The sequence below is a fragment of the Panthera uncia genome, chromosome X (genome assembly GCF_023721935.1).
Source record: "Panthera uncia isolate 11264 chromosome X, Puncia_PCG_1.0, whole genome shotgun sequence".
Classification (NCBI taxonomy): Eukaryota; Metazoa; Chordata; class Mammalia; order Carnivora; family Felidae; genus Panthera; species Panthera uncia.
This window is the reverse complement of record NC_064817.1, coordinates 28,571,184-28,581,977: the sequence shown is the minus strand read 5'-3', so window position 1 is coordinate 28,581,977 and position 10,794 is coordinate 28,571,184. Positions and strand designations below refer to the sequence as shown.

General features: G+C 37.2%; 1 protein-coding gene across 1 annotated transcript; it reads right to left on the bottom strand.

Moving 5' to 3' along the window:
• Nucleotides 1-1,842: 1,842 nt before the first annotated feature.
• Nucleotides 1,843-6,776, bottom strand: LOC125931591 (E3 ubiquitin-protein ligase RLIM-like). Its single transcript, XM_049643661.1, has 2 exons — nt 6,536-6,776; nt 1,843-5,004 (listed from the first exon to the last, which is right to left on the bottom strand). Exons 1-2 carry the CDS (start codon nt 6,774-6,776, stop codon nt 3,353-3,355), a joined length of 1,893 nt encoding a protein of 630 aa, XP_049499618.1. The 3' UTR covers nt 1,843-3,352.
• Between the last annotated feature and the right edge of the window lie 4,018 nt (nt 6,777-10,794).

Genomic DNA, 10,794 nt, shown 5'->3' with positions numbered 1-10,794 from the left:
AGCACTTTTCCAGGTCTCTTATTATCAGCAGGGCTTTTAGTTGTTCTTCCTTACAGCTTCTGCAGAGCTTACCTCGTGTTTTCAGTGGGACTCATATTTTATCTGGTGGAGAAAGAGCCTGTTTGAGCTACTTTCTGTTACTAAGTTGGGAGTTAGGAAGTACTGAGCCTGAGTCACCTTTTTCTTTTGGGAGGGAGTCATAAGATGCACTGTCATGAAGTTGTTCATCCATTCGGAGGGTCCCTAGTCAATGCACTTTCTCCTTTAGAACTGTCAGAGTTCTCTCTTGGTTGTCACATGTTATTTCTAGGATATATAGTTGTACATATAGAGGGAGAGCAGGGAGAGTGATAGTATAAACCATCTTATGTGGACTGGAAGTCCTCTGACTTTAAGGGCTCATCTGATTAGGTCAGAATATCCCAATTAACTGTGCCATATGTCATAACCTACTAATGGGAATGATATTCTAGCACATTCAAAGGTCTCATATTCCATGGCTACTGTAAAAGTCATTGGGGGTAATTTTAGAATTCTACCACAGAAGGCATATATGAATGTACTAAAGCATTAAGTAGGCAGTTGTTATCCTCTGGAAGGTTGGCACATGTTAGGATATAAGAAGCCAAGCACTGTTATAATTATTCTGCTCACTTTAAATGAAATAGATCTAGTATCAGAAATACTCAGTAACAGGGACACCTGGGTGGCTCAGTCAGTTGAGCGGTTGAGCATTGGACGTCAGCTCAGGTCATGATCTCGAGGTTTGTGAGTTCGAGCCCCTCCCCACCCCCATAGGGCTCACTGCTGTCAGACTGTCAGTGCAGAGCCCGCTTCAGATCCTCTGTCCCAGCTCTGTGCCCCTCCCCAGCGCTCTCCCCAAAATAAATACATATTTTTTTAAAAAAATAGTAACAATCAGAATATTCAAACAACTTTCAGAATTTAATGTGAGTTTCAGAGGTTCATTCAAGACTTCATTTCTGGGGGCCCCTGGATGGCTCAGTCAGTTGAGTATCCGGCTTCAGCTCAAGTCATGATCTTACCATTTGTGAGTTTGAGGCCTGCATGGAGCTTGCTGCTGTCAGCACAGAGCCTGCTTTGGATCCACTGCCCCCCCCCCCCCCCTCTCAAAAATAAAACATTAAAAAAAAAGACTTTGTTTCTAGCCACACAAATATCTTCTGTGTGAAAAATATTCTAGCTCAAAGATATATCAAAAGACATCATCAACACTCCCCATTTATATTTCATGTTTCTGTGTAATTACTGTGGCTGCCAACAATTCACACAGAAAATAAAACTTAGTGATGATACCGACTTTAAATTTTTAGAACAAGTTTATACTTAACATTGTCCATATTTACATCGGTTGCACATTCTACAATATTTATGACTATTGCTTTGGTTATAATACGATGTACTCTCACCTAAGCCAGGATTGAAAATTTTAAGCAAAATTTGCTGGTTTGGCCAATATACAAAACAACAACAACAACAACAACAACAACAACAACAACAACAGAACAACCACCCCAACCCCCCCAAAAAAATCTCCAGAGTTTCCAGGCTGAATTAAGAGAAAAAACCTTCACTATGTTTGGATTGGAAAGGAAGCATGACCTAAAATTGGATTTTAAAGTGTCATAGTTTTGGGATACTTTTATGGGGACAACTAGAATTGAATTAAGTAGGTGTGTTTTTTAACTTGGGTTTTACCTTTTTACCTTAAAGCTTTCAGACTGCAACTTGGGAGGCCGTAAGCAGTAATTGGATGCTTTGGGTCACTCACATAAACATTGAGATATAGAAACCGTAAGACACTTTATAAGAATTAAGGATATGTTTTTAAAATATATATATATATGAACTAAACTTATAAATAAAAAGAAATTGAAACCTGAATATATTTATATAGCAAAACTTGAAGAAATACCTATACTGGCTTCTTTCCTTAGTAGTTTACAATCACAGCAAACCAAAGTGTGACGTGTTTAAAAGCAATGTAATTAACTTCTATGGGGTTGTCATCTCATCATCTCATCACTTCTAAAGATAAAATGTACTTGTTCTCTCCTTTATGGTGTCAGCTCTGAGTAGGTGAAAGGAAAATTAAAAAAGGATTGTTAAAGAGCGAAGTCAAAGAGCAAAATGGAGGGCAAGAGTTAGAGGCAAGAAAGCATGCAGAGTTTGAAGAGAACTGGGAATGCTGGTTGTGGTAGATGGTCTCTGATCTGCTCTTTGGATCCACTGGCCATCCTTCTCTGCCCTGTTTTGTGATTCCAGGAGGCTGACCTTTATCAGCTTCATCAAACAGTCTCTCTTACTGTTGTCTTCAGGTTGGGTTTCACTAATGTAAACTACCAACAGTATATTATAAATCAGGAGCAAAGAAAGGGAAGGGTATTTGTATTTATTTCCATGACCCTTTACTCCAAGTTTTAGATTGGCACTGGCTGCCTTTTGTTCATCTAAGGTCACAGCTCTTGTTGGATGGCCTTTTTCTTCAACTACAGGACACTGTGTCTGGGTTGCAGGAACTACTACTTCTCTATGCCCCTTGAAGCCTAGTGGTGATAATACTGGCTTCTCACAGTTGCTAGCCTAGGGTACTTCAACATCTCTTGGTTTCCTTTCATTCTTTATACACTTTTAGTAAATAGTCTCTTCATTAAATGCTATTCCATCACCATTTTCAAGTATGCCATCAATTTTTGCCCAGGACCTTAACTGATACGTTGGTAGTAGAAAATGGGAGAAACTTTAAGGTAGTATTAGCGAGTGATATGAACTGCTAGGAAGAGAGATAGAAGACAAAGTTTTTAAAGCTTTTTACAGCATTCTTTGAATAACATTAATTTTTTATGTGATTCTAATAAATTCTTAACTTCTTAATTATTTTGGTTGCATTCCTGTTTCTTTGTATGCACATCTAAGATGAGACAGGGCTATGAGATGTCTGGGATTTACATGACTAGATAAGACTACTAGGATCCATCTGGGTTGATTATATCATATTAAGACATTTCTCTCATGGAATTGGGAACATTCCACCTGAGTGTACCTGTTAAGTTTCTTTTAAGATGAAGTGATCTAGTATGGTGTAAAATTTGTTTTTGCTGTCGGATAGGATAATATTGTTTGTTTTTTAAAAATATTTTATTCTGGAAGAAAAAGTGGACAAAGTCCAATCATTCCTTCAAGAACCTATAATTCAGTTCTGATACATTTGGATTAAATTTTAGATTAGTTTCATATTGCCGTATTTAAGCATCACTCCAGAAGTGGACATAAGCAGGTGACTACTGTTTGACCATCACTATAACACTTTATATAGCTGAGAATTCAGATCTCAATTAGAATTTTCTCTCTCAGCAGAACCTGCTACTTCCCTACGACAAATTGGACAAGTGGGGTTCTCTGACAGCCAGCGATCGATACAGTGGACATGAAATTCATGGGTGCAAGGTAGGATGCGAAGTTTGTTGCCTTCTGTGTACTCGGTGATGCAGATGGTACAGGCTTTTAATGCACCACCTTCACCAAAAGATCTTATAGCCAAATTGTCAATCTGTGCTTTGGTAAGTCCTGTATGTTGGTCATGATCATCTTCATTTAAGAGGAAAAAATGGTCCAGATTAAGGGAGGTCCAAGAGTCACTGTCATCAAATATTATTGGGCTCATAGATCTATTTTCTCGCCTGGTTTCTGATGACAAGCCTGGTGGTAAGCTTATGTCATTACTGCCTTCAAACATTACTGAGCTAATTTCTGAATATTCATCCCTGGAGCTGGAACTGGAAATAGGAGTAGAATTGGAACTAGACAGGTAATTGGAGCCTGAACTAGAAATCAATGTACAACTTGAATGGAAATCAGAACTAGGATTTGAATTGCAATCAGAATGAGTCCTACCATCAGAAGCATCTCTTTCATTTCGTGACTCTTCCCTTTCCATGTTTGGACTTAGGAGTGAGACACTGTGTACTAAATCAGTGTCACTGGCCCTGAGATTACCACTTAAGCCACTGGATCCTGTCACTGTCTGCCTTAATGTGCTCTGAATTGCAGGAGGTGGTATATCATTGAAACCAGTAGTTAAAATAATATGAAGAGAAGGAATTCTGGCGTTCCTGACAGAAGCTCTTGCATCTGCCTGCTCAGAATGTGGAAACATATCCCTGCGTCCTCCTTGTTCACTTTCTAAAGTGAGAGTGTTGTTTGGCGTCTCAGACGTTAACTGAATTCTGGTAGCTGTGCTGTCTCTTTGAGAGTCCACCCTAGGATGAACTTGTCCTACTTCACAATCGAACTGTATGGTTGGATTTATCTGTCCCAGTCCCTGAGATTCATCATCATTGGTTGTGCCTGGAGAATTTTCTTCTTGAAGTGCACTGCTTGATCCAGAAGTTGCAAGACCCCTATTTTGCAGCTCAAGTCCAGTTATTTGCTGTCTTGATGTTTCTTGGTGCTGAATCCTAGAAAATCTCTCAGTCTCATTTACCAGAGGCTGCTCAAAAGTTGGAGATGTTATACTATAATGAAATCTTCGTAAAAGTTCACTCATTCTGTTTGGAGCCGGACTACTTTCAGTTCTTGCTCTGGTTCTCCGATGGTCAGGGCTACTGCTTCTTGCTCTTCGCTGACCTCTGGTAACTGGGACTTGTATTAATGCTTCAGTTGTACTTTGTTCTGATCCAGGTGATCTTATAAATGTTGATTCAGATTGTGTGTTTTCTGCTTGACTTTGGCTGTTTTCCATGTTGTATGTTCTGGGAGATCTTGTAGATGCTACATATTCATTCTCTGGATTTGGGCTCCCATTATTAGGGTTAGAATTTACTTCTAAACTGAATGTAGAGTCATTACTGTCTGAATTAATCTGGATTATTTCTTCCCAAGATTGGTTTTCTCTTTGCCCACTTGTCACATATTCAGTTTGTCCGAAAGCGTTCAGCCAGTCTAATAGATACTCACCACTATTATCGGAAGACTCTCCTCCACCTGTTAACAAAAAGAAGTGAGGGCATAAAGGAACTACCAAAAGTAGAACCATCATAGAATAGCACTCTGAAACTTTGTTGCAAAAACAAACAAAAAATTAGAACTTTAGTACTCAGATATTTTAAACAGATTTCACATATATAGAGTTAATACTTTGTAAACTACATTTTCTAGATTTACAAGAAGAGGCAGGAAAGTTTGAGTTCCTTCTGAAAAGAATTAATTGTAGATAAATTTACAGAATCTTTTTTATGTTTTCAAAGGGAATCAGGAGCAAGTCTATTTTCAATATTTCACCATATACACGGGCTTGTGTACTACTGTGGGAGGAAAGTCAAGAGACAATTTTTTACTCTATTGTCAAAACACGAATACAATTAAACAAGGTTAAGGTACAGTGCTAGTATTTTAGTCTGATTTACATTACTGCCTAATTCTCATGAGTCAAAATATTACTTTTTCTAGGCTGTTAAGTTGTTTTAAAATATAAGACGATTGTAGCCATTGCCCAAATTTAAATAAAGTCTATAGGTTTAAAAGTATTTGAATACTTCTTTTAAAAAGGGTGGGGGGAGGGCACCTCGGTGGCTCAGTCGGTTCAGACTTTGGCTCATGTCATGATCTCACAGTTAGTGAGTTCGAGCCCCACATTAGGCTCTGTGCTGACAGCTCAGAGCCTAGAGCCTGCTTCAGATTCTGTGTCTCCCTCTCTCTCTGCTCCTTCCCTGCGCTCACACTGTCTCAGTCTCTCAAAAATAAATATATTTTAGAAAATTTAAAAAAATAAAAATATTTGAATACTTCTTAATGTGACAGGATTTTGAATTGACATGAAATTGAAGGTCAGATCAAATGAATAACCTGAATCTAGCATAGTACATTTGAGGCCATATTTAAGAACTAAACTGTTATATATCCTCTTCATTAGACAGTAAAATTCTTTACTTCACACTAGGAGAAAAGCACCAGACCTGGGGTTAGAGCAGGATTTCTCAACCTTGGCACTGTTGACATTTTGGTGCTGGGCAACTCTTTGTTTTGGGGAGCTATCTTATACATTGTAAGATCCTTGGCGTCTGCCCAATATTTGCCAATAACACCCACTCATCATTTTTGACAACCAAAAATATCCCAAGACATTGTCAAACATTTCCTGGGGGATGGGGGCAAAATTACCACCAGTTGAATAACATATATAGTATTTTTTTGCTGGTGAAGAAGGCCATATAACAAAAATAACTCAGGAAGTGGGAGGAACTTTCAGTTGAGGTGGAAAACCAAGAAAATATCAATAGGCTATTTCACACTGTTTCCCAATTAAAGTAATCCAAATATGAACTGGGGAGGAAAAAAAAAAAAAACACCTATCTTTACATTTTCACTGAAAATCAAGTAAATACCAGTTCTCTTTGATGAGAAATTACTTAGCACCAAATTAACATGTGCCACTTCTGATTCCTCTTTGGCTAACACAATTATGAAGTTCCTTACCCATCCCGTTCTAGTCTCCCTCCCTAAAAGTGAAATATACCTGTATTTTCCTCCGAGTTTTCCGGTGGGTTTTCTTTAATTTGTTGAAGTCTCTTCAGCAACTCTTCTAATGTACTTTCACCAGGGATGCCTAATAAATCGTTATCCCTCATAAGCTTGTAATCTTCTTCACTCAGGTTATTTACAAATTCATAGAAGTTTTCTTCCCGGACCAATCGGTCCATCTGACTTCTGCTCCGGGCCACGGATCCATCTTCTTCGTCAGAATCTGAATTTTCCATCTAGACGAACAAGTGGAAAAATATTTTTTATGACATGCTGTTGAAATACAATAACCAGATTTTAATTTATATTTGAATATAACATATAAAATAAAATAACTGGATTATCTTTCTCTTTCCGTTGGAACAGCTTTCTCGTTGGCGCTCCTCCCTCACCGTAGTCCACCAGTGTTTTAGGAGTCAGTAGCCAGCAACCACTTTATACCAGAATTTGCTAGGCCGCGTTGCCTAGGCAGCCATTATATTCGCCATTATTACCAACTAGGGACTGTAGCAACCTACTGTAGGGTAGGTTTCTTTTCATTTCGTTCAAACCCAGCACTATCCTACCTCCCTTTAGTCACACGAGCGTCTTCTCAGGCGTTCAGGAGGCTTTTCCAGGCTCTGATGTGCTCTAGTTATTTGTATGTTACATTAAAGAACCCAAATGTAACTAGTTATGTTACATATGACTGACTACTGCAAAATGTCGCGCACGCGCGCATGCGCGCACAAGTCATTCCAGTTAAATGAAGCAAGTCTCATTTTAAGTTGCCCATGGAAGTCTTTTTTATCCTCATGAAATCCTCAAATCATAGACACTAAGAAAGCCTACAATTTTTGATAATTTACCAGGGCCATGCCTGAATTTCATTAGTTGGGTCTTTTCCTTTTCACTCTTTTTTTTTAAAGTTATGTTTATTATTTTATTTTTTATCATTTTTAATTATTTTTAAATATATTTTTTATCATATTTCACTCTTAATAGCCTCCTCTTGAATTATCCACTCCCTCAGGCTTTTGTCAAAACAAACAAAAAGGGGCATCTGGGTGGCTCAGTCTGTTAAGCCATCAACTCTTAATTTCAGTTCAGGTCATGATCTCACCATTCATGAGTTAGAGCCCTACATTGGGCTCTGAGCTGACAGCATGGAGCCTACCTGGGATTCTCTGTCTCCCTCTCTCTCTGCCCCTCCTGTGCTCCCCCCCCCTCAAAAATAAATAAATGAACTTAAAAACAAACAAACAAGCAAAAACATTGACAGGTTTTCTGGTCAATTCCTTAAGGAATTCTCCACAAAAGCATAGTTTCATTTTTGTTCTCCTTTCTCATAATATTATAAATATTTACTTAAATCTATCCAGAGACAGCACAGGCACTTTTAAAACAGATCTAGAACAATTATTTGACCTACTGTAATTGTGTACTGATACCGCTGATTTTGTTCTCTATATGTTAGTGCAGTTAGGATGGCATGGTGAGAATAATGCTCATTTGCAATGCTATCTGAAGGAGACCTCCAAGAGTTTTTGGACTCATGAATACTATCAGCCCACTTAATTGTTTTGGAATCCTTCATTCAAGTTGTTCCTGTAAAGAAAAGATTTGGCTATGGAATTTTAAACATTATTCAGTTGGACTTATTTAACAATTAATCTGTCCAACATAAACTGAATCAGTTAATGTCCACTAGAGATATGTCAAATATTGCAAAATAAAGTACTCCTGAATAATTTATACTCCAGGTAGTGGAAAATCACATAGAAACTGTGAAAATACAGTATATTATATGCTATAAGAGATTTATATCTGCACTATTGTGTAAGTACAAGAAACTGTGTGTTGATTATTTAATCAGAGTTGGGAAATATTTCAGAGATACTACATTTAAATATGTATCTTTAGATATAATTATAAGTTTCTACTGGTAGAAAGTGGCAGTTGGGCATATATTGGTGAAGAGTCTATGTCAGACTGAGGGAATAGACTTGAAAGACCTTGGCTTCTTTGGGGAACTGTGGCCACAATTTTGGAGTTGGGGGGGGAAATGATCTGAAATTAATCACCGAAGGAATAATTCACATAGACTATAAATTGAATTTTGATTTTTTCCTATCAGAAATAGGGCACATGGGGTGCCTGGATGGCTCAGTCAGGTGAGTGACTAACTGTGGCACAGGTCATAATCTCATGGTTTGTGAGTTCAAGTCCCACATCTGGACTCTCTGCTGTCAGCACAGAGCCCACTTGGGATCCTCTGTCCTATTCTCTCTGCCCCTCCCCTGCTTGTGCACTATCTCTGTCTCAAATAAACATTTAAAAAAATGAAAGAGGGCACAGATTAAGATGTTCTTTTTTTTTTTTTTTTTTTTTTTGGAGAACAGGTGATGGGTTTTGGTTTTGCCTGCTTAGTTTCCACTTAATGTACTTTTGATAATAGCACCTTGATTTTCTTGAGGGAAAAACCCATTCTTCAATCTTAGTCCAATTGGTGTAGGTTTAGCTGAAATCACTGCCATAGATAAAGGAAAAGACATGTGATGCAGCCATGTCTAATCAGCATATCTCAAATTGCTGGTTATTGGTACCTGGTTTAAGCATGGGCATGTGACCAAAAGTGTATTTAAAAGTAAAATCTGTGGGGTGCCTGGGTGGCTCAGTCGGTTAAGCATCTGACTTCAGTTCAGGTCATGATCTCACAGTTTGTGAGTTTGAGCCCAGCGTCGGGCCCTGTGCTGACAACTCAGCCTGGAGCCTGCTTTGGATTCTGTGTCTCCCTCTTTCTCTGCCCCTCCCCTGCTCATGCTCTGTTTCTCTCTCAAAAATAAATAAACATTAAAAAAAAATTAAATAAAAGTAAAATCTGTGATGTTACCTGTAACTATTGAAAATGAAAAAATATTTTCTGCTGTGGTTGCTAAGCTGGTAGGATATAAACCTAAAGATGCTTGTGCTATTTTGTGTACCTGAGAATGAGGAAAATCACCATAAAGAGACAGAGGAAAACACAGATGGAAAAGGGGCTAGATACTTAAGAAAAAATTTGAGAAATTTGAGAAATAAGAAAAATTTGAGAAGCTAGGATTTTTAGATCTGTAAACCAATGTATTTCTTCTTCTTTTTTTTAATGTAAAGCTTGCATAGAATTTTTGTCACAATTGGAAGGTTCCTAATAGTTATAGCAAGAGAGCAATACGATCAGTGATCTAATCAGATGTCTAAAAGTAATTTTTAATAAATTTGCCACATAAAACTTATTTGCTATTGTCTAGTTTATAAAGTTAATATGTTTATATAGGTTTAACTGGGTTTAGTCTTTTATGAAAAAATAATACAGATTTTTTCTGTCATTTATTTAGTAAGTATTTATTGGGTTATGAAATTGTATATAATTAAGTTGAAATAAATGAGCATTCATTTTCATTTGATTATGATTTAAATCTGATTAGGCATATATGTTAATTGTGTTAAATTTCCTACTTCAGTGTTTAAAATGTTGATCCTTTTAAAATGTTCCTAATTTTCATATGTGTTTCATATATTATACAATGTATTCTGATACATTGGCCCAATAATGTTCATTTAATTGTCAAATGAAGAGAAAATACCCTGAAGTAAATTACCACTGAGCATTTCGTTTATATTAAGAAACAGAATGGTTCTGTGAAATTAGTCAGAGAGACAAATATCATATGACTTCACTCATATGAGGACTTTAAGAGACAAAACAGATGAACATAAGGGAAGGGAAACAAAAATAATATAAAAACAGGGAGGGGGACAAAATGTAAGAGACTCATAAATATGGAGAACAAACAGAGGGTTACTGGAGGTGGTGTGGGAGGGGGGATGGGCTAAATGGGTAAGGGACATAAGGAATCTACTCCTAAAATCATTGTTGCACTATATGCTAACTAATTTGGATGTAAATTAAAAAAATAAATAAAATTATAAAATTTTAAAAAAGAAACAGAATGGTTCTGGTGGGAATTAAAATATCTTTCACTGATACCTTAATAAAGAGTGAGATAATGTTGTATGTGAGCAATTAGCTCCTTGATGGGATTTTTAGGACGCTTAAATTTAGCAAAATCTTACTTAGTGTGAGTAGGTTTGTGCTTGTGTGTGTACATATGCATATAAGTGTGGTGTGATTAAAAACTTTAAACATGTTTGGTTAGGCTAATAACAATTGGCTCAGGTTATAGTTTCAGGGTACTAGTAACAGCTCTATTTTACTTAAGTTTTGAAATTTCC

Coding starts and splice junctions, on each gene's coding strand:
- LOC125931591 (XM_049643661.1), bottom strand. CDS start 6,776: ATGGAAAATTCAGATTCTGACGAAGAAGATGGATCCGTGGCCCGGAGC. Junction 5,005..6,535: donor AAACTCGGAGGAAAATACAG/GTATATTTCACT, acceptor TTTTGTTAACAG/GTGGAGGAGAGTCTTCCGAT.